This window comes from Crocuta crocuta, unplaced genomic scaffold (assembly GCF_008692635.1).
Source record: "Crocuta crocuta isolate KB4526 unplaced genomic scaffold, BGI_CrCroc_1.0 scaffold655, whole genome shotgun sequence".
Taxonomy (NCBI): Eukaryota; Metazoa; Chordata; class Mammalia; order Carnivora; family Hyaenidae; genus Crocuta; species Crocuta crocuta.
The window spans coordinates 1002174-1026851 of NW_027528348.1; the positions used below are offsets into that span (position 1 = coordinate 1002174).

The 24678-nt window shown below is 42.0% G+C and overlaps 1 protein-coding gene across 10 annotated transcripts in view; it reads right to left on the bottom strand.

Moving 5' to 3' along the window:
• GASK1A (golgi associated kinase 1A) overlaps positions 1-3938 on the bottom strand; it is an 85822-nt gene extending 81884 nt beyond the window's left edge. For all 10 annotated transcript variants that reach the window (XR_013332524.1, XR_013332522.1, XR_013332523.1 and 7 more), the window contains exon 1: positions 3650-3938. Coding sequence is in view for 3 of the 10 variants with exons in the window: in XM_077753699.1 (XP_077609825.1) it covers positions 3650-3652 (3 nt within the window). In the remaining 7 variants the exon portion in view is untranslated. The remainder of the gene's footprint in view (positions 1-3649) is intronic.
• Between the last annotated feature and the right edge of the window lie 20740 nt (positions 3939-24678).

Consider the following 24678-nt stretch of genomic DNA (forward strand, 5'->3'; position numbering starts at 1 on the left):
TTTGAAGAGAACTGACCCATGTGTGAGTTCTCCTGGGACCCTCTACCTCCGTGGCTGCCTGTCTGATGCCACGCCCCCAGTACAGAGTGAAGACAGACAAGAGGAAATGTCTCCCACACCCATGCTCTGGCCCTCAAAGGTAACTGCAGTAAAATCTTTTATAAAGAGACTAAAACAATTTGTTCCTGTGAGCTTGTCTGATTTCCACTTAGCCAGGCACTCAGATCCCCATTTCCATGGATAATCAGAAGCTGGCTGCATGCCACTGAAAACAGCTCCAAGGTGGGAACAACCTCAAGTCCACAAGCAGAGAGATGATTATCAAAACCACGGTGCTGAGCACTGCAAGCATGGCTATGAGTATTTTTTGGAGATGCAGAAATGGAATATGTTTTGACAAAAAGTGGAGTGAAACGAACTACAAAACTGCATGTTTTTAGTTGATATAATCTCAGCTCTTTAAAACAATACTCAGGGGTGCCTGGGTAGCTCAGTTAGTTAAGCATCCAACTTCAGCTCAAGTCATTATCTCATGGTCTGTGAGTTCGAGCCCCAAGCCCATCTCTGTGCTGGCAGCTCAGAGCCTGGAACCTGCTTTGTATTCTGTGTCTCCCTGTCTTCCCTGTCCCCCCTGCCCCCCTGCTCATGCTCTGCCTCTCTCTCAAAAATAAACATTTAAAAAATAATAATAATATTCAAAGAGATTAGGAAATATGCCAAAATGATACCCACAGTCATCTATAGAAGTTGGCAGTATGGCCATATATATGATCAGGAAGAAAATGGTTTTTTACAATCTTTTATTAAAAAAATTTTTAATGTTTGTTTATTTTTGAGAGAGAGAGAGCATAAGCAGGAGAGGGGCAGAGAGAGAGGGAGACAGAATCTGAAGCAAGCTCCAGGCTCTGAGCTGTCAGCAGAGCCTGACATAGGGCTTGAACTCATGAACCATGAGATCATGACCTGAGCCAAAGTTGGATACTTAACTGACTGAGCCACCCAAGTGCCCCAGGAAGAAAACATTTTTTAAAGTTGGCAATAATAATCTTAACTTCTTCTATCAATATTTTTCATCTGAGTTCTGGGTCTTAGCACACACCAAGTACCTGCCATCATTGTAAGGAAAGATGGCAGGTGTCTGTCTCAATCTTAGCTTCAGAAACACACACACCAAGCCCTGCCAGAAACCCCACACCCCTTCAGGATGATCAAAAGTACCCTCACAGGTCCCGCACTCAGTGTTCACTTCTGCAAAAAGACATCTAAGGACGCCAGACTTTTAGCTTTATATTCCTAACTCAGAGTTTCTCATTTGATGTGCCTTGAATCAGTAATATGACAGTGTCAAGGAATTACTAGATAAAGGCTACCATATTCAAACAAGCTGGGGAAGTTCACATCTCAGTTTTAATGAATTACAAGAGGTTTCTCTGTGGAATGATCCTGTAAGAGGGACACAGAAGACATATCATTTGCAGATGAAGTTCACCGACAACTTCTATTTAGGACTATCTCAAGGAACTCCTGCTCTACAGATTCAGGGATATCTGGGGAAGCGCACTTCCTGTTCCCTCAGCCTTCTAGCCCTGTGCTTCTCAGTCTTGGCTGCACACTAGGGTCACCTGGACAGCCTTAAAAACAAATCCCTTGGTCTGGGTCTGGTCTGGATTTGGTCTGGGGAGTAGTCTGAGCCAGGGCTGAGAACCACTTCTTCCTCACACCATCATAATTGTACATGCTAAGAAGTCAACACCAGATTGGGGTCCAACCTCAAAATCATTCATGTACCATCCATTTTTGAAGCTAAATGGAACCTCAAAGGAGGTCTAGTTCAAGCTCTCATTTTATAGAAGAAGAAACTGAAGTTTCCAAAGGATCAGCCCCCCACCTCTTCCAATGCTTGTTCTGGTCAGTGACAGGCTATACCTTGGGCCCCCAGCCTCTGGACCACAGGACCCTTCATTCAGAGGTTGAAGCAAACAAAACCTTCAGATCTCCAAGGCCATTTTACTGCCAGAGGTTGTTTTATCAGGCCACCCATCTCTCTGGCAAGTGGACCCTGACACAAATGAAATTCTGACTCAAGTCCTCTTCCTAACTAAAGACAAGAAGCCAGGAGACTGCAGGCTCACAAGGACCGACTGGAAGCCCACATGGGCAGTAGAGCAAACACATCGATGCACCCTTAGGCTGCTAGAGCAGACAGCGGGTACTTTCTCTGTGCACCCCACCTCCATCGCAGGCAGCCTGAGAAGCTATCATGCACACCTTTAAAATCAAGAGACTCCTGCATACTTGTGACAACCTTCTGAGTTGATGGCTTTGGCCCCTACCCTCTTCTGGCAATATTCTTGCCCCTGAATATGGAATTTTATAGTAAAAAAATCTCCATGCTTTTCAGTTTCACATCGTGTACCTCCGATTACTCCCCTTTTTCTTTTTTCTTTTCTTTAAGTTTATTTATTTATTTTGAGAGAGAGAGAGTGCACGCGCACACACGAGCTGGTGAGGGGAAGAGAGAAAGGGAAAGAGAGAGAATCCCAAGCCAGCTACAAACTGTCAGTGTGGAGCCCAATGGCGAGACTTGAACTTACAAACCAAGAGATCATGACCTGAGCTGAAATCAAGATCGGATGCTTAACCACCTGAGCCACCCAGGTGTCCCAACTTCCCCTTTTCAACCTTAAGATTCCATTATTTCTCTCTTTAGCAGCTTGAGAAAAAAACCTATGAGCATTGGAGAAAGGGCACCCTCCTATTGACCAGCTCTTGGTCGCTAGTCCCCACAACTCTCCGACACCTTTGCATCAGGGGAGCTGTTCCCTCAGAGACCCTCCATCCTACAGAAGAATCTCTAGGTGCCCTTCTAAACTCCAGGCCCACAGCTAAGCTCCCTGAGAAGTATCTCCAGTAAACTCTAATCTGATCTCTGTGAGTTTAAGACTGGGAAGGGGGGAGTGGGTCATAGAAGCAGATAGAAGAGCCCTGTGGGTGCCTTCAGAGTTCAAAGTCAATCTGGCCTCCTGCCCCCCTCCCTCTCCCCCAGGGTAGGGCAGTGATCAGCTGGAGCTGGCGGGTGGAGCTGCTGGGCGTTTCCAACCCGAAGCAGAGCTAATAAGCAGCCAGTCCAGAGGGAAGCCCCTTTCCTAAGGCTGCACAAACAGCCTGGGTCTCACCCTCAAAGGGTCTGTCTTTTCTGCGGGCTGGTGTCCGTGAGTTTTACCAGTGGAAAGGCAACGGTTCACAAGTGCTTCAGCTTCCCGAATAACATCCCAGACCAACCAGCACTTCCACACCTGCCCTGCGGTCCAGGAGATGGAGCCGGGAGCTGGACCCTTACCGGAGTCTATCTATTTCTACGAGGATTGAGGTTCAGACAGGGTGTGCGGGTCCATAATGAAAGCTCCCTTATTATGGTCATCCCCGCCTAGGAAAGCAGCAAAGCTAATTGCCCACCCTCTCTCCGCAACACCCCCTCCCCTGCACGCCTTGTCCTAGGTGCAGAAATAAGAGCCGCTGCAGCCCCCAAGCCACCTTCCGGAACAATTCCACCTTCAAGCGCCCAGAGCTGTGCGCACTGTCCGCGGCGACCCGCCTGGGTTGCCCACCCGATCCGCCCACCCGAGCGTTCCCTCTCGAGATTTCCTACCATGGCGCCCACAGTGACTGGACCCGCTCCTGGGATCTCTCAGCTGGCTCGCCGGCTCATCCCACCGCCCCGGGGTCGCCACTTGCTCCGTGACTCTCCAGGCTTCCCTAGACGCGAGTTTCCCCAGACCGAAGGTCCACAGCTTCCCAGCAGCCAAGTGGCGCCACGACTCCTGGGTGTGCAGTGCGCTCGGGGATGCTCTGCAGGTGAGGTTGTTAGAGGAGCTCCGGGAGGATGCACGCGGAAGCTGTGTGTCTGGGGGTGCAGAAGCCCTTCTGCACCCGCGAGCCTCCGCGTTCAGCTAGGGACTTTTGCAGAGTGTGCGAAGTCCCTGCTGCGCATCCCGGCCCAGCCTCCCCACTTCCCCGAAAGCTAGGGAGGAGGAGCTCCTTTCACAATAAAAGCCCCGACCTTGGCTCCGGCAGCCGCAGCCGCCAAGAGCAGAGGCCCAGGTGCTAGAAAGGAACGGGTCCCGCCCGCCCCGCGCTGAGCTGAGGCCGGGCGGCAAAGCAGCAAGACCTAGCAAGTGGTCTTGATTCCTCCTCCGAGGTGTGAGGGTTCTCCCAGAGCCGGGGCAGTCAAAGGAGGGAGTAGAGAGGGAGAGGGAGGGGGAGGAGAGGAAGGGGGGGAAGAGGGCCGGGCCGGCCCATCGAGGGTCGCCAAAACTGTGCTCTTCCTTGCAAAGTCACAGAAAGATAAGTCTTTCCGCTGGCATCTCCTAACCTTACTTGGGCTCAGAACCCCAGGACGGTTTGGAAGGAAATATGGTAGAAAATCCTTCAGACGTTTGTCACAATGGACATTTTTCCCCCTTGAGAACTAATCAGTGTTTGATCGCTGGAAGTAAGTGGCTGATGCCGACCCCTCTGCTCTGGATGCATACAGTGTTTGCATCCCCTAGGTCACAATCGAGGCAGGATCTAAGGATTCATAGAGTGTTTGTGTCCCCTGGCACAGTGGAGGCAGGACCTAAGGGTCTGCATGCTTCTTGTTGGAGAGAAGGCTAGGCTGGGAGTCCACAGTCCTGGAATGGGGGAGGGGGGGAAGGGGTCGCTCTGTTAACAGCTGAGTGACATTTAATAGTTGAGTCACCTTTAACTGGTGCCTAGATGTCTTTGAGACCTGTCCCTAAGGAGACCAACGTTTGGATCTCAGGATTCTTAAGAGCCTATAGGCATGAAGGTAGAGGAGAGGGCAGAGTCAGCAGTAGACAGAATCTGGGAGCCAAGCTGGAAAAATGGAAACAAGAATCATCACTAGATGGTCTGAAACCATCTTCCCAGGAGTCACGGCCATGGAATGCTTCGCGGGTGTCACTGATGACAGTGCTTCTAAAGGAAGACAAATATTCAGAGGGTTTCCTTAAATTGCGTATGGTGTCGGGAGACCAGTGGAAGGGAAAGGATTTCTCCAGTCCTTTTTATGTTCCAGATGCTTCCCACAGATTATTTCATTTCATCGTTAGAAACAGTCCTAAGAGAGAAAATTTATTACCACCATTTTACAAGTGAGGAAACTGAGGATTGGGGAGCTGAAGTGACTTTCCTAAAGCCAGACAGTGAGTAAGTCGTTTTTAGCAAACCAAAAAAAAGCCTATTCCTTAGAGGAAGAGAGGAAGAGGAAGAAATTGATAAACCAGGACCAGGAGGCAGGATGCAGTGCCAAAGACTGCAGCGTGTAAGGAGATTAGGGCACAAGGGGAGCACAGAAGAATCTGAACCCTGGATGAGGACAGTGACGGAGCAGGAAGCGGACCCTGCAGGCTGTTTTGTTCAGACTGCTGAGGAAACATTGTGGTCTTTTGAGCCTCCTTTTCTGACTACAACCTACATAAGATGTACATTCTAGGGGCACCTGGGTGGCTCAGTCGGTTAAGTGTCCGACTCTTGATTTCAGTTCAGGTCATGATCTCATGGTTCTTGAGTTCAAGCCTTGCATCAGGGGCTCTGTGCTGTCAGTACAGAGCCTGCTTGGGACTCTCTCTTGCTCCCTCTCTCTCTGCCCCTCCCTCATGCGAGCGTGCTCTCTCTCTCTCTCAAAATAAATCAACATTAAAGAAAAAGAAGATGTACATTCTTGGCCATGACTCTTTACATAAACATTTATGTATAAATGTCATTAAAATCAAGTTTTGTAAAACAGCATTACATGGGATGCACTCTGATGTTTTCTATTCTATCCCATTATAATTATTTGTAATGGTGAACTCAAGTCATTATGTTTATTTCAATAGTATATACTAATAAGTACTGTATGAAAAACGCTACACTAGGAAGTGGAGCAGACATATTCTTTTAAACTAATGTTTTCAAAGGGTTTTGTGGTATTCTGCAGAATTTATCTGCGATATAGAAAAAGAATTTAAGAGGGAGGGATACTTTGGCCAACTTTGAGAACACTGAGCACAGTCAAACAGACTCTCTCTCTCTTTTTGGCAGTAGGACTTGTCAGAGCCTTCAATGCTACTATACATTGAGATTTTCTGAGGAAGGAGGAAAGTGACCAGTTTTTTCCAGATTTACTGGATGCTAAGCTCTGTTTCTGTGGATTCTTGGGACACACTTGGGAACAGCTGCTCTAGGATCTACCTAGCCAGGTGAATTGTCAACATAAGAACAGAGTCAAAATCCTACATTCCAAAGGCAGATTCCCAAGCAACAGCCTCATTTTGTTCACCTGATACCCTGTTCAGCTAAGAAGGGGCCCAGATGGTGAATGTAGGACCTTCATTTGTAAATGAACAACTGTCACTTTTGTAACCCAGACTGAATGGAAGCAGTCAGGATTCCAGGAGTGCCCAAGGCCGGGCAAGCAGGGAAAACTGAGTTCTGGACCTGCTGAACCCAGGACACACCTGGACCTGCAGTGATTCCAGCTGCCCTTCATAGAATCCTGCCTAGAAAAAGCACCTCCCCTTTCTTTATTAACCCCTAGTTCCTTCCAGCTGTGAAGTGCTCTAATTCAGACCACTGGTCCATAATACCTTAGATGTGATCATTTGCTTCCCTGATAACATCCTCCTGCACAGGGCCATGCCCATGGCTGTGACTCTGTGACCGACATGTCTACATTCTGACAGTCTTTGACATGCACTTTTTCTTTCCCTGGCCCCCTGCTTCCTCCCTCTCCGTGCATTATTTGCTGCACACTCTGTAATGGATGTTAATGTCAAGAACAAGGAAGAGGTACCACTGCATTAGAAAACTCTCTGGATATCGGGGTGCCTGGGTGGCTCAGTTAGTTGGGCTACCAACTTCAGCTCAGGTCATGATCTCGCGACGTGTGAGTTCAAACCCCGTGTTGGGCTCTGTGCTGACAGCTCAGAGCCTGGAGCCTGCTTCCGATTCTGTGTCTCCCTCTCTTTCCACCCCTCCCCTGTTCATGCTCTGTCTCTCTCTCTAATTAAATAAACATTTAAAAACATTAAAAAAAAAAAAGAAAACTCTCTGGCTATCTACCTAAGCTACATATACACGAGCCCTGTGATCCAGCAAATCCTAGACCTTTAGCCAACAGAAATGCCTACACATGTGCCTCAAAAGCCACATACAAGAAAGTTCACAGTAGCATTACTTGTGATCATCCCAAACGAGAAACAACCCAAATATTCATCAATAGTAGAGACAATATGTAGATTGTGGTATATTCACACAATGCAGTGCTTTACAGCATTGGCAGTTCGTGAACTACAGCCACACACGAACATTCTGCGGAGGGAAAGAAGGCAGCCAGGAAAACAGACGTACATGGGCTTTCGTTTGTATGAAGTACACAAACAGGCAATGCTGATATCTGCTGTGCGAAGTCAGGTGAGTGGTTACCTAGGGGAAAGTGAGGCCTGAGAAGGAGATGTGAAGAGGCTTTTGTGGTGCTGCTAGTGTTTTTTGTTTGTCAGTTTGGCTACTAATTTTTGCACCAATTACAGCTGAAAATAAATCAATACTGTAATACTTAAAATATGTGTACCTTTCTGTATGCACGCGAAATAAAAATTAGCACATACTGTCTTTAGCCTCAAAGGACTCATGATCTATCCTAGCAGTCTCCAAACTTTTAATATTATTCAACTCAGTCCCAATGAGGTTTTGAATATATCCCCCAATACGTGCATTACCTACCTACAAATTACTTCAGGGTACCACTTTATTTTCTACTTATTATAAAATGTACGACAATAAAAACAACAAAATTTTGAAAGGCTTATGTTAATACAGCAGAAATAGAAATTTAAATGTTTCTTTTCACACCTTAAGGGGTGTTTCTATAACATGAATGGGCTGCTGATGTCTCATTCTGAAAACCTGGGGCCAGTCTGATGGGCAAGAACAACAGGTGAACATATCAGTGTGATAAAAAGTAAGTAGGGAGCAGGCCTTCCCCCTTCTCCCCCACCTCAGGGGGACTTCCCAGACATGAGGCCAGTGCTTGGGGGCAGGGCTTTCCTGCAGAGCTGCTAGAGTACAGACAGCATCGTACCTTGAACTTGAGACTTAAATCAGACTCGGCCTTGCGGGCTTTGAAGATTTGACGAGAGCATAAAAAGGGTCATTTTAAAGTTTTGAATCAAACAGTTTTGTAGGAGGTGCAGGTTTATAACTCTGGGTCTAAGTATTCTTTTCTTCCAGGAAAACAGGACCTCCCATAAGCTCCACCTCCCTCAATCTCAAACACACACACACACACACACACACACACACACACACACACACACGACCCATACATATGTACCAATGGAGCTCTTACTCATGCAGCGCTCTCTGATGAAAGGGAGATTTGTAAGGCTGTTTCCAAGAAGCTGGATTACGGTAGTCACTAGAGCTATTCACAAACATCTAGCACCCCATCTTTCAGACAATGAGTAGCATGTACGTGTCCCTGCCATTTGAAGTTTGGTGTGGTCATGTTTCTAGCTTTGGCCAATGAGATGTTAAGTAGAAGTCCCATCACTTCTGGGTGGAAGCTATAAAAGCCAGTGCATGACTGGCCATGTTCCTTCTCTAAGGGAGTGACTGAAAAGTGTTTGTCAAGATGGAGCCGCCATCAGCCTGGGTCTTGGGGTGACTGATGAGCAGAGCCTCCACGAGATTCTCATCATCTGACTCACATCGCCGGATGTGAGAGTGAATGAGAAATAAACTTATGTGTTTAACCACAAAACTGTTGCGACAGCATAACTTAATCCATCCTAATCACATGAATAAAATTACTTTGGAGAAGAGTTGCTTGAGAGGAACCATAAATCAGATTTTGTCACTCCTCTGCTCCCTCGGAGTAAAAACTCCCAAGTCCTACAGGAACCTCGCAAGTCCTTCCACGCTCTGCTTGTCTGTCATCACCACCTGCCCTATCCCACTGTCTTTGCTCCAGGAGACGCTCTCCTCATCATTGTTTCTAGCACACTCCAGGCCCTATGCCACCTCATGATCTTTGCACTTACTCTTCCCTCTGACCAAAATGCCCTGTATTTGCTCCTTCATCTCCTCCAGGTCTTTGCTCATGTAGCCTCCTCGGTGAAGACTTCCCTGACTGCTGTATTGAAGACTACACACTGGATCCCCCTTGGGTTTTATCTTGTGATTTTTTCTTCTGAGACAGACAACTTGTTGGGTGCTATGTTAAGAGTTTCTCAATTTAGATAACCAGTAAATCCCTCCTTTCTAGAAAACAGCACTCCATACATTACTTTCTTTCAGAATGTAAGCTGCCTGGCAGTTGGCTGTTCCCAGGTTGCTGGTAGGGCCTCTGGTTACACAGTGAACCTTGCAAGCAGGAAACATTGAGCAGAGACAGGGTGATGCTAGTGGGGAATATTTTTACTATTTCTTCTAGAGGGCCCTTCCTACTTCATCCAGAGGGAGTCTATCTTTACCTTCACCAGTTCTAAGGAGTCAGATTTCCAATTTGCTCTCATGATGTTTTAGGGTCCTTATAAACTTGTAACACAGGCAGCTGCCCAATGGGTTCACCCTTTACTGTGGCTCCAAGTCTGGCTCCATCCCTCACTTACTAAATCAGAGTTTCCAAGGCTTGAAAATCTGTATTTCTAGCACACTCAGGACTGAGAACTGCTAGGCTGAGCAATTCCTCTTCCTTGGCTCTCACGTCCAAATGGCCATTCTAAATGACTGTGGAATCTCCTTCTATCCATTCTCACTCCTATTTCTTTGGCTCAAACTTTTGTCTCATTCACAATATTCCTGGAGGGACCCATGAACTAGTGTCCCAGGCCGTACTTATACTCCCTCCAGTCTATCCTGCACATCACAGCTGAAATGCGGACTTGCCACTGGCTTGTTCCCCATAACTCTCAGGATTAAATGCAAATTCCTCAGCATGGCTTTCAAAGTCCTTCAAGGTTTGGCTCGTAATTACTTCTTTAGGGATCTTACATTTCTAAACCTTGTTAAGTGGTTTCCTCTATCTGAAAGCCTTTTCTCAACACACTCTTATTTCTAACCTGACATACTTCCACCTCTCACCCATTCACGTCCACCCTGAATCTTCTCTGTCTTGAGGACATGGAAGAGCAGGTTCCCTGAGATTATTCTTTTGCAGAAATGATCTTGCATTTCTCATGGACCCGACCTCCCTAGAGGAAGGGACCATTCTGGGGTCTTCAGCCTCCATTTGCCTAGCATCAAGTAGCTACTCAGCAAATGCTTCTGAATTAAAGAAAAGGACAGAAGACCGGGATTCCATGCTGAATCTATTGCTCACAAAGCATAGGTACACCTGAGAGCAACTGCTCTCCCAGTGGCTTCAAGGTTCCTCATCTGACAAATAAGAATGTTTATCCCTATCCAGCCCACCTCCTTGGGCTCCTGCATCATGTAACATGCTCATATAAATTACATTATCTAAAACAAGGTCTGGCTCATGTTAAACTTTGAAAAATACTTGTTTAATCCATGAATGAATAAATGAGAAACTTCTCTTGCAGCAAAGAATGCTAACATCCAATTTACCTTCTCTCTTTTCTCTTCATTCATGGAACCCCTATATTTTAATGGGTTAGCAGTGTACTCAACCAAAAAATGAAGTTTCAGAACCTCCTGTGCCAAAAAGGATAGCCAATGAGAAATAAGTGGAAGTCATTGAGATGCGGCCCACAGAAATCTTTTAAAGGAGGTGGGATCCCTTAGGTTATAGCAAATGTTCATTCTCCTTCCTTCTACTGTGAGCAGAGCACATGTTTTTGCTCCACTGTTGTTGGGCTTGGCCATGGACTTATTTCAACCACTACAATGTAAGCAAACAGAGGCATTGTACATACTGTGCAGTATTGCATGGCTTTCATTCTAGTGAATCATGTAGAGAACAAGCCTTGGGTAGTCACTACCCTCCAGTCTGAGCCCTAAAACAAGACATGTGGGACAGAACTAAGCTCAACTCACTGCCTGGAGCCAAGCCCAGTCAACCCACAGGCATGAGAATAAATGCTCCTGGTTGGAAGTCACTGAGTTTTGGAGAGGTTTGTTACAGAGCATTATCGTGGCAAAAGCGGAGTGATACAGATAGGATGGCTAAGCTTTTAGAGAGCCAACTCAGGACCAAAGGGTTGTCAAGCCCCTCCAAATCCCATAATAATATAATATATAACAAATTATTATGTATGTATGTGTTATTACTTCAACATAAAAATATGGAAATCAGTGTTCTTTAAAAATTATGTATTATTCTGTATTATCTACTTTTGTTTCATCACTGCTATTTTTTTCTGGCATTTATTTAATGTCACAATATGTCCCTTCTGCCTATAACAACACAAAGAGACACCTCTGCTTACACAACCAAAGCCAACTCCTGTCAACAAGCTCTTACAATCAAGAGAGAATTGCTACTTTGCGAACTTCTTTTAGAACCTGCAATCAATGTCTTTAACACAGTGAAGAATTTCTTTGCCAAACTCAGGCCAAAGAAAAATCTTGGCACCCTGGGCTCAGACAGAGCATCTGTGATGCCTGGCGACACATCTGGTTTTGCTGCTTTGGTGAAGAAAACATGCTCCTCATCTTAACCTGCAGAGGTGTCACCTGCTAACTCTGCCAGCCATCCAGAAAAGACTATGTCTGTTTCTACAAAGTGCTGTCAACCTCCTGAGAGCCAGGACTGCCACACTGTTACAAGAGCTTTGGTCAAGAAATGGGACTATAAGAAATGTAACTATAAATTCATGGCTGCAAAAGACGTTAACTAGCTTTACAGAGGACTGATCTGAAGCATTTGGTTGACTTTCAAATGAAAGTTCTTAAGTTCTGCCCAAAGAAAACAAAAACACTGATTCCTGCAGCATTATTTATGATAGCCAAGATATGGAAGGAACCCAAATGGCTATCTGTCGATGAAGGGATAAATAAGATGTGATGTATATACATACAAAGGAATATCACACAGTCATACAAAAGAAGGTAATCTCACCATGTGCAACAGCATGGATGGACCTAGACAGTATTACGCTAAGTGAAATAAGTCAGGCTAAGAAAGACAAATGTATTATTTCACTCCTATGTAGAATTTAAGAAACAAAGAAAAAAGGAGACACAAAAACAGACTCTTGGGGGTGCCTGGGTGCCTCAGTTGACTAAACCTCCAACTCTTCTTGATTTCGGCTCAGGTCCTGATCTCATGGTTCATGGAATCAAGCCCCACACACATCAGGCTCTGCCTATTCTCAGACTCGCTTATTCTCTCTCTTCCTCTTTCTTTGCCCCTTCCCCACTCACTTTCTCTCTCTCTCAAAATAAATAAATAAACTTAAAACCCTCTTTTTTTTTTTAATGTTTTTATTTATTTCTAGGAGAGAGAGAGAGAGAGAGACAGCGTGAGCAGGGGAGGATCAGAGAGAGAGGGAGTCACAGACTGAAACAGGCTCCAGGCTCCGAGCTGGCAGTCAGCACAGAGCCCGATGCGGGGCTCGAACCCACGAACCGCGAGATCATGACCTAAGCGAAAGTCGGACGCTTAACCGACTAAGCCACCCAGGTGCCCTAAACTTAAAGCCCTCTTAAATACAGAGAACAAACTGGTGGTTTGTCAAAGGGGATTTGGGTGGAGAATGGGTAAATAGATAAAGGGGATTAAGAATGCACTTATCGTGATAAGCACTAATGTATAGAATTGCTGAATCATTATGTTGTACACCTGAAACTAATATAACACTGTATATTAATAATACTTCAATTTACTGGGGCGCCTGGGTGGCTTAGTCGGTTAAGCGTCCGACTTTCGCTTAGGTCATGATCTCGCGGTTCGTGGGTTCGGGCCCCGCGTCGGGCTCTGTGCTGACTGCCAGCTCGGAGCCTGGAGCCTGTTTCAGTCTGTGACTCCCTCTCTCTCTGATCCTCCCCTGCTCACGCTGTCTCTCTCTCTCTCTCCTAGAAATAAATAAAAACCTTAAAAATTTAAAAAAAAAAATAATACTTCAATTTAAAAAAATAAATAGAAAGATTTCTGCAGATAATTTGGCAAGACTATTCATCAGGTAAAGCAAACTATGAATGGATTCTATCTTGTTAGGTTATTCTAATAATTAGATTCCCTTTGCCTCATAAATGCTACTATTAAAACAAAACTATAGGGGGGCGCCTGGGGGGCTTAGTCGGTTAAGCGTCCGACTTTCGCTTAGGTCATGATCTCACGGTTCGTGGGTTCGAGCCCCACATCAGGCTCTGTGCTGACTGCCAGCTCAGAGCCTGGAGCCTGTTTCGGAGTCTGTCACTCTCTCTCTCTGACCCTCCCCTGCTCACGCTGTCTCTCTCTCTCTCCTAGAAATAAATAAAACATTAAAAAAATTTTAAAACAAAACTATAGGACTAGTTAGCAATAGTAATTTGTAGTAATTAAAATTATGTGTGAGAAAAAAATATAACAATATTTGATAATGTTTCTTTTCCTCCTTTTTTTAAAGTTTATTTTTGAGAAAGAGAAGAAAGACCATGCACACACATGGAGGGAGGGGCAGAGAGCGAGGAGATAGAGAATCCCAAACAAATTCCACCTGGTCAGCATGGAGCTCTGACTGTGGCTTGATTTCACAAAGAACTGAAGAACCACAAGATCATGACCTGAGCCAAAATCAACAGTCAGATGCTTAACCGACTGAGCCACCCCCTTTTTCTCTTCTGGCATACCAATTTATTTAAACTCTTTATGGATATTTATACATATTATTGAATACTCTTTTTTTTTAAATATTTTTATTTATTTTTAGGAGATAGAGAGAGACAGCGTGAGCAAGGGAGGGTCAGAGAGAGAGGGAGATACAGACTCTGAAACAGGCTCCAGTCTCTGCGCTGGCAGTCAGCACAGAGCCCGACGCGGGGCTCGAACCCACGAACCGCGAGATCATGACCTAAGCGAAAGTCGGACGCTTAACCGACTAAGCCACCCAGGCGCCCCTGTTTCTTTCTGTCTATGATACAGTAGGATGTTTTTTTTATTTTTCCTGTTTCCTTTCCCAATGGCATTTCTCTAAACTGCCTACAACCTTTAGGACATCTTTCTTTTTTTTTAATGTAATAGTAAAACCAAATATAGTCACATATAAATTTCACTTTAACCTATAACTCTGCTCTTAGTAAGTCTGTTTCATTGATTCCCAGTGTAAGTACAATGTGATGACATGAAGCTACATATCCTCTCAACAAAAGAATTTAAAAATGGGATTCTGAGGATTTTAGGTTTATATTATAAACCTGCAACAGCAGGCTTATATATTTGTAGGAATTAGTTTCCAGCTCTCTGAAAATGTCTATCCACTTTCTGTCTAGAGGTTTGATTTCGGTAGGCCAGCTGTTTGTCAAGCAGGTACTCTGAATCTATAAATTCATCAGATGGGCTATCTATGTCTGAAATGTCTACCATTTCAAAATACTCTGAAGTGAGTTAGTTGTCATCATAAGTTAAACCTCTCTTCCTCAGGGAAAATGGACTTAAAGCACACAGGTAATTTGAAGTTGTGAAGTTAAATTCTAAATAAGTTACAGGCTTTGATAAAGAAATTGAGAAAGTCCTGTTTAACCCTGCTGCCCTTTCCTGGTAACTTTTTGGAGTTCTAATGTAGTCTTACTTCTAAAAATCAAGTCATGTTTTGCTGTAGAACTTTTTGCTGCAACCTATAACATCAAATGACTCAGGTATAGTCAGTTCATGCTTTTTCAGGCTCCTTGTGACCTCTTCAAAGATCACCAAACTGTTTCAGAGAAACAGCATATAAATGGTTACACAGTAATCCGTTTTTTCATTCACATCAATATATTTCCAAATTAAGAAGGACATTGTTTTGATTTGTATTTCCCTGATGAGTAGGGATGCTGAGCATCGTTTCATATGTTTGTCAACACTGAGATACCACCTCACACCAGTCAGNAAAAATAAAAATAAAAAAAAGAAGGACATTGTTATCACCTGAATATGTGTGTCCTCCCAAAATTCTTATGGTGAAGCCTTAACCCCTAGTGTGGCTGTATGTGGAGATGGAACCTCTAAGAGGCAACTAAGGTTAAATGAGGTCATAGGTAGGGCTCTGATCCAGTAGATTAGCATCCTTATAAGAAAAGACACCAGGGAGCTCACTTTCTCTCTGTCCACATGCATACAAAGAGGCCATATGCATACACAGAATGTGACTGTCTGCAACTTCCTGGCCTCTTGATCTTCAACTTCTGAGTCTCCAGAATGGTGAGACAATTAATGTATGGTGTTTAAGCTACCCAGTTTATGGTGTTTTGTTATGGCAGCCCAAGCAGACTGAAACAGACACCCTTCCTATTCCATTCTTCAAAATATGATTTTATAGCAGGCCTTTTTGTGTCCTGGCAAGAAGCTTCCTGGGACGCTGAACTTGTAGTGTTAAAACCCAGGTAGCACTGAGTAAACCAGCAAGATAGTCACCCCTGCCTAAAGGAAGCCCAAGGTCTATATCAGTTATATCCGCTTCCAGAATGGAGGAGTTCAATTAGCAATTAACTACACTTCCTGGGAATCCACAATGACCATGTACAGGGCAAGGTCTTTTCATGTACATTTAATTTAAACTATATATTTACAATAGTCCCATGAAGTAGCTGTTATAGTCTTCATTTTATAGATGGAGACACTGAGGCTAAAAATCTTTCTGTCCTTGCCTTGGCTAGAGAGAAACCATATCTGAGTAAACATACTCAGACATACCTGCAAAGAAGAGAGAATTAGGTAACTCTAATGGAAAGACAACAAATTAGGGAAGTTCCCTAATTAGGGATGCCAGTTCCACCATCCTTCCCTACCATCGGGTGACTCCTTTTATTCCTGGAATATTAGGACCTTGTTTTACTAAAAGTTGTATACCTTATGCAGTAGTCCTTAAATTTCTTCCCCAATGGCAATTTAGACCCAAGGCACATGACTGAGGATGGGGCCTTAAACCACCTCACAGGTGGTATGTAATTTTCTTCATCCCAGTCCTTTTTTACACATGCGTTTGTTTTAATGTTAAAATAAATCATTACTAAAATGTTTTAAATACCTTTCTGACATTGTGTTTCAAAACCTTTGTCTAAAATTACTGCTCCAGGGGCACCTGGGTGGTTCAGTCAGTTGAGAATCTGACTTCAGCTCAGGTCATAATCTCACAATTTGTGAATTCAAGCCCTGTGTCAGGCTCTATGCTGACAGCTCAGAGCCTGGAGCCTGCTTCAGACTCTGTCTCCCTGTCTTTCTGTCCCTCCACTGCTCGCTCTCACTCTGTCTCCCTCAAACATTAAAAATTTAAAAAAATAAAAATAAAAATACTGCTCCAGAAAGCAGTAGCTGTGGGCAAGCAATTTACATGTATTATAAAAGCAAATATGAAATAATGCTTTCCTTCTCTATTCCATAGTCTTTGTGAGAACTGAGAGGGAATAATTTACTTAAGACATATTCTTTAAGTTATAACCATTAGGTAGCCAAGGATCCATACTGTTATGGACAAAGGAACAGTGTTGATAAGTATATTTATTTTTTTATCTTTTTAAATTCCAGCATAATTAACATAAGTGTTATATTAGTTTCTAGTGTATAATATTATGACTCAACAATTCTATACATTGCTTAGTGCTCATCATGATAAGTGTACTTTTAATCCCTTCACCTATTTCACCTATCCCCTCAGCCACCTCCCTGCTGGTGGCCATATTTGTTCTCTATAAGAGTCCGGTGTTTTGATTGTCTCTTTTTTTTCTTTAGAAGATATTTGCAAATGATATGTAAGTGATTAATATCCAAAATGTATAAAGAACTTATACAACTCAACACACACACACACACACACACACACAATCTAATCTAAAAATGAGCAGAAATGTCTTTGGACATTTCTCCAAAGAAGACATACAGATGGCACAGAGTGCATAACAAGCTTTTAAAACTAACAAGAGATAGAAAGCTAACCAAAGTGATGAAATGGAAGAACTCTCCTCCAAAGAAATTCCAGGAAGAAATGACAGCTAAAGAACCGCTCAAAACAGATATAAGCAACATAAATGAACAAGAATTTAGAACAATAGTCATAAAATTAATTGCTGGGCTTGAAAAAGGTATGGAAGACATTAGAGAAACTATTGCTACAAAAACTATGGAGAGTAAAAATAGTTGTGATGAATTAAAAAATGCTATAAATGAGATGCAAAATAAAATGGAGACATCCAATGCATGGATTGAAGAGGCAGAGAGGAGAATAGGTGAGTTAGAAGACACAACTATAGAAAAAGAGGATGCTAAGGAAAAGAGAGATAAACTGTTTCAGGAACATGAAAGGAGAGTTTGAGAGCTGAGCAATACAATCAAACAGAACAATATCCGTATCATAGGAATTTTAGGAGAGGAAAAGAGAGGGAAAGGTGCTGAAGGAGTCCTTGAACAAATTATAACAGAGAACTTCCCCAATCTAGGGAAGGAAACAGACATTGAAATGCAAGAGGCACAGAGAACTCCCCTCAGACATAACTTGAATCAATCTTCTGCATGACATATCATAGTGAAACTGGCTAAATATAAGGACAAAGAGAGAATTCTGAAAGCAGCTAGGGATAAAAGTACCCTAACATACAAAGAAAAACCTATCAGAGTGGTGACAGACCTATCTACTGAAACTTGGCAGGACAAAGAGGAATGGCAGGAAATCTTCAATGTGATGAACAGAAAAAATATGCATATGAATCCTCTATCCAGCAAGCCTGTCATTCAGAATAGAAGGAGAGATAAAAGTCGTTACAAATAAACAAAAATTGAAATAATTCATCACCACTAAATCAGCCCTACAAGAAATCCTGAGGGGGACTCTCTGAGGGAAATGTTGCAAGGAACGCAAGGTAACAGAAACACCACCACAAGCATGAATCCTACAAAGAACGCAATGACTCTAAACCCATATTTTTCAATAATAACACTTAATGTAAATGGACTAAATGCTCCGATCAAAAGACATATGGTAGAAGAATGGATAAAAAAACAAAATCCATCTATTTGCTGTTTACAAGAAATACATTTTAGGCCTGAGGACACCTCAGATGGAAAGTAAGGGGATGGAGAAATCTCTATCATGCTACTGGAAATCAAAAGAAAGCTGGAGTAGCTATACTTATATCAGACAAACTGGACTTTAAAATAAAGGCAGTAACAAGGGATATAGAAGGGCATTATATAATAATTACAGGGTCTATCCATCAGGAAGAGCTAACAATTATAAATGTCTACGCACCGAATATGGAAGCACCTAAATACATAAAGCAATCACAAACAGAAACAATCTTATGGATAAGATGTGCTAATCGCAGGGGGCTTTCATACTCCTTCATACTTCATACTTCATGCTTTCATACAAGTACTTCATACTTACAGCAATGGATAGATCAACTAGACAGAAAATTGCTAAAGAAACAATGGACTTAAATGACACATTGGACCAGAAGGATCTGACAGATATATTTAGAACTCTACATCCTGAGGCCATGGAATTCACTTTCTTCTCAAGTGCANGCACCTAAAGGAACTGGAAAGAAACAAGAGCACCCCAAACCCAGTAGGAGAAGAGAAATAATATAAATCAAGACAGAAATAAACAATATAGAATCCAAAAAAAAACAGTTTAACAGATCAATGAAACCAAGAGTTGGTTTTTTGAAAAAGTAAACAAAATTGACAAACCTCTAGCCAGGCTTCTCAAAAAGGAAAGAGAGAGCACTCAAAAATAGACAAAATCATGAATGAAAATGGACTTATTACAACCAACCCCTCAGAAATACAAGCAATTATCAGGGAATACTATGAAAAATTATTTGCCAACAAATTGGACAACTTAGAAGAAATGGACAAATTCCTAACCACACACTCACTACCAAAATTCACACGGAAAGGGATAGAAAATCTAAACAGACCCATTACTAGTGAAGAAATTGAATCAGTTATCAAAAATCTCCCAACAAATAAGAACCCTGGGCCAGGTGGCTTCCCTGGGGAATTCTACCAGACATTTAAAACAGAATTAATACCCATTCTTCTCAAACTATTCCAAAAAATAGAAATCGAAGGAAAACTTCCAGACTCATTCTACGAAGCCAGCATCACTTTGATTTCCAAGCCAGACAGAGACCCAGAAAAAAAAAAAAAAAGAGAGAACCAGAGGCTAATATTCTTGATGAATACAGATGTAAAAATTCTCAAAAAGATACTTGCAAATCTAATTCAACAGCATGTAAAAAGAATTATCCACCACAATCAAGTGGGATTCATTCCTGGGTTACAGGGCTGCTTCAATATTCATAAGTCAATCAGTGTCATACATCACATTAACAAAAGAAAAGATAAAAACCATATAATCCTGTCGATAGATGCAGAAATAGCATTTGACAAAATACAGCATCCCTTCTTAANATAACCAAAGATGTAGGAGATCTGTATGATGAAAACTATAGAAAATTTATGAAGGAAATTGAAGAAGACACAGAGAAATGGAAAAACATTCCAGGCTCATTGATCAGAAGAATAAATATTGTTAAAATGTCATTACCCTTTCCTGCTTTGTCAAAGATTAGTTGGCTGTACATTTTTGGGTTCAATTCTGAGCTTTCTATTCTATTCCATTGGTCTATGTGTCTGTTTTTGTGCCAATACCATACTGTCTTGATGATGATAGCTTTGTAGTAGAGGCTAAAGTCTGGGATGGTGATGCCTCCCGTTTTGGTTTTCTTCTTCAATATTACTTTGGCTATTCAGGGTCTTTTGTGGTTCCATACAAATTTTAGGATAGTTTGTTCTAGTTTTGAGAAGAATGCTGGTGCAATTTTGATTGGGATTGCATTGAACGTGTAGATTGCTTTGGGTAGTAATGACATTTTGACTATATTTATTCTTCTGACCCATGAGCATGGAATGCTTTTCTATTTCTCTGTGTCCTCTTCAATTTCCTTCATAAGTTTTCTAAGAGTATCCAATAGAAAAAAGACAGCCTCTTTAACAGATGGTGCTGGGAGAACTGGACAGCAACATGCAGAAGAATGAAACTAGATCATTTTCTCACACCATGCACAAAAATAAACTCAAAATGGATAAGGGACCTGAATGTGAGACAGGAAACCATCAAAACCCCAGAGGAGAAAGCAGGAAAAAACCTCCTTGACCTCCACCGCATTAATTTCTTACTTGACACATCCCCAAAGGCCAGGGAATCAGGGGCAAAAATGAACTATTGGGACCTCATCAAGATTAAAAGCTTCTGCATGGCANCGCAGGAGAAGAAAGAGAAAAATAGTTGGAAAGAGGGAGGGGGGTAACCATGAGAGACTCTTGATTGCTGAGAACAAACTAAGAGCTGATGGGGGTGAGGGAGAGGAGAAGGGGGGCATGGAAGAGTGCACTTGTGGGGATGAGCACTGGGTGTTATATGGAAACCAACCTGACAGTAAACTATTTTAAAAAAATAAAAATAGAAAAAAATTTAAAAATAAAAATAAAGAAGACATACAGATGACAACAAACAGACGAAAAGATGCTCTATAACACCTATCATTAGGGCAATGTAAATCACAACCACAATGAGATATTACCTCACGCCTGTCAGAATGGCTAAAATCAAAAATACAAGAAAACAAGTGTTGGTGAGTATGTAAAGAAAAGGGAACCCTCTTGCACTGTTGATGGGAATCCAAACTGATACAGCCACTGTGAAAAACAGAATGAAGGCTCTTCAAAAAATTAAAATTACAATTATGATATGACCTAATAATTCCACTACTGGATATTTACCCAAAGAATATGAAAACAATAATTTGAAAAGATATATGCATCCTTAAGTTCATTGCAGCATTATTTACAATAGCCAAAATAGCCAATTGAAGTATCCATCCACAGATGAATAAAGAAGATATAATACATGTATACAATGGAATATTACTCGGCCATAAAAAAGAATATAATTTCACCATTTGCAACAACAAGGATAGACCTAGAGGGTATTATGCTAAGTGAAATAACTCAATCAGAGAAAGACAAATACCATATGATTTCATTCATATGTGGAATTTAAGAAACAAAACAAAGAAAAAAATAATTGTATTTTTTTCTGAAATTCTAACTCTACTTTTCTTTCATAAAACAGTCACAGTACAACCAATCAAAACATAATCACATTTAAATGCTAAGTCCCTGGACTAGCCTAAAGAGTAAAGAACATCAGTATCCTGTTTTCATACTTATTTATCTAGTGTTCCAAGCACATGCAACAAGGTAAGCGCTGATTATTTCAGTGAATATTAAGGTTTACTATCTTCTCACCCTTACAAATCTTCGAGACATTGTAATAAAAAGTATCATTCCATTAGTGATGTTTGATTGCTGACATCTTTCAAGTCCCATCCCTTCCTCTTCTATTGCTTCACAGTGTTACCTGTTCTAAGTACAAATAAAATAATTTAGATGTACTTTTTAATGTTTAGATGCCCTCACCACATTTTGTCTGTGAGATTTATCCATGTTGTCTATAGCAGAGGCTTTAATTTATCATTTTTTAAACTTTTACTTTTAATTTTTAAATTTAAATCCAAGTTCGTTAACATATAGTGTAATACTGATTTCATGAGCAGAATTTACTGACTCATCACTTACCTATAACACCCAGTGCTCTTCTCAACAAGTGCCCTCCTTAATGTCCATGGCCCAAACTGAGGACTCATGGGTGTGAGGGGGAGGGGAAAGATGGACATGGAGGGGGGCACTTGTGGGGATGAGCACTGGGTGTTATATGGAAACCAACTTGATAATAAACTATTTGTAAAAACATAAAATAAAATAAAAATAAATTCAGCAAAAAAAAAAAAAAAGTCTTAGACAACGAATGGAAGGAATTTAACCCTAATAGACGCTCATTGAATGACAGCTTTCTTCTCTTCCGTACTCACCAAGGCCTAGCTCATAGAGACCTCAATAATGATCGATTATTGATTATATAAGAATTCTCTTTACCTTGTTTCTGTACCCAAGTAGAAGTATAGAGAATGAATGAAGGGCAATATCAGGTCAACATGCATCCTAATGACAACCACTGTTTTTCAAGTTCAGGAATTGTTTGGCTGACCACATCATTTAAGATCTGAAGATGAACTCTGAGAACTCATAGCAATGGATATCCTGAATTGCTCTCACCAGTCATGGACAGAAATCCCCTCAGCATAAATTAAAAGGGGCTAATGCACTGAGCTTCAAGGATGGCAGGCAGGATTGGACACAGGCTAGTCCCTGAATCAAGAGTAAGAGAGAAATATTTTAAATAATGAGGGTTTGAAGAAGTAAAATAGTTTCACTATGTGATCAACATTACATGGGAAAGCTATTATATGCCTTGAGTCAGCCTTGGGTTTTTTCTGGCTACTGTAAAATGTCCTGGCTTCACAAGGGGGGAGACAGAACTAAGACAAATTCAGTTCTTAGACAGAACTAAGGCAATGAGTACAGTTGATGCCACAGTCTGTTCCTCTCTGAGAAGATCTGTGCCTTTCTGGCCTCCTATCTTCCTAACAGGCTCTAACTGAATAGCCCCTTGCCACAGACATCTCACAAACCTTATCCTGAGCAAGCCCAGCCCATTATTTTTTTTTTTTATCACCAGCTGATCTTTGTGTGGGATTCATGAAACTATATTTGCTACCAGAGTCTTTGTTCTATCCCATAGATGGTGTGGGATTCATGAAACTATATTTGCTACCAGAGTCCTTTTTCTATCCCATAGATGGTTGCATATCTTCTTGTGGTTTTCTTGAGCAATATGAGGACAGCTGCTGTGACTAACTTATTCACAAACGGATTCTTGGCACTGATCATGATGTGTGGCACAGAGAATGAACTTAATAAATGTTTGCTGAGTGAACTAATGTTAAAGTGATTGGATTGTCCAATATATACCATATCTACTGATTGTAGAAATCACTTCATTCACTCATTTCTTGATTCAGTATTTATTAAGTATCTGCTTTGTGCCAGTACCTGTGTAAGGGGCCAGGGCGACAAAGATTACTAGAACACAGTCCTCTGCCCACAAGGATCTCCAGATGAGAGAGAGGGTGTGTGTGTATAGAAGTGAATAATATGACCATAGCTATCAGGAAGAAATGACCAGGCTGCTCTTGCCATCTAGAGGAGAGAAAATTAAACCTTCCAGACTAGATGAGCTAATGCTTCTAGGATTTGTGGCCAGTGGAGTGTTTCAGGATGAGTAATAGTTCTCCAAGTGGTCAACAGGGAAAGGGGAGGCATTCTAGGGAAAGGGGACTAAATGATGTGCAACTGATTGGATCTGGACTTCGCAGAGCAGAAAAAAAAATGGGTCTGAATTGGATTTGAAGGATACAAAAGACCCATCTGCATATGGGTAGCATTTGGAGGCAAGGCAGGAAGTGATAGGGAAGACTTCAAAACTCTCTCCAAAAAAGTAACGATTTCTTTCTTGGCAACTGAGAACATTTGAAAACATTGTCAAAATAACATCCTATTTTCTTCCTCCCTGGCAGTCTTTTGGCAGCTAGGCCTTCCTAATCCTCCCTCTGTTTCTCTGTCTCCTCTCTCTATTTTCTAACCAACTTGCAACTTTCCCTTTCTCAGTCTCAGAGTCCCTGCAAGAGCAGGACCACAGAGGCATGGAGTCTACCCACCCATCCACGTATTAATAATGCCTATTCAGACCCATGAGATACTATACACATCTGGAAACACAGTCTCAAAGTTTACTAAGCAAACAAGGGAAAAGGGACAAATCCAGAAGCACACTATTAAATTTTAACATATACCTCTCAATCGGGGCGCCTGGGTGGCTTAGTCGGTTAAGCGTCCGACTTTCGCTTAGGTCATGATCTCGCGGTTCGTGGGTTCGAGCCCCGCGTCGGGTTCTGTGCTGACTGCCAGCTCAGAGCCTGGAGCCTATTTCGGGGTCTGTATCTCCCTCTCTCTCTGACCCTCCCTTGCTCACGCTGTCTCTCTCTCTCTCCTAGAAATAAATAAAAAAATATTTTAAAAATATATATATATATACCTCTCAAAACCTGTCAAAACAGACAAATATAGTCAAGGTATGAAATTTTGAAGACTATAAAAACAAAGTTGTCCTAATGGCTCTCCAAATAATACTGAAACCAGTAATTACAAAACAGATATTCTTTTAAAGTCTGGAATATTTCCCAAAATTGATTGTCCATTGTACAGTATCAACATATTTCAAAGGACTGAAATCATACAGAGTATATTCTTTGATAACTACTCAACCAAGCTAGCAATCAGTAACAACAACAACAAAAAATCCTCATATATTCAGAAATTAAAGTATATAATTTTACATAATTCACAGGTCAAAGAATATAACACAATATAAATTAGAAAAATATTTTGGGGTTCCTGGGTGGCTCAGTCAGTTAAGCTTCCGACTTTGGCTCAGGTCATGATTTCCAGGTTTGTGACCTTGAGCCCTGTGTCAGGCTCTGTGCTGACAGCTCAGAGCCTGGGGCCTGCTTCAGATTCTGTGTGTGTCT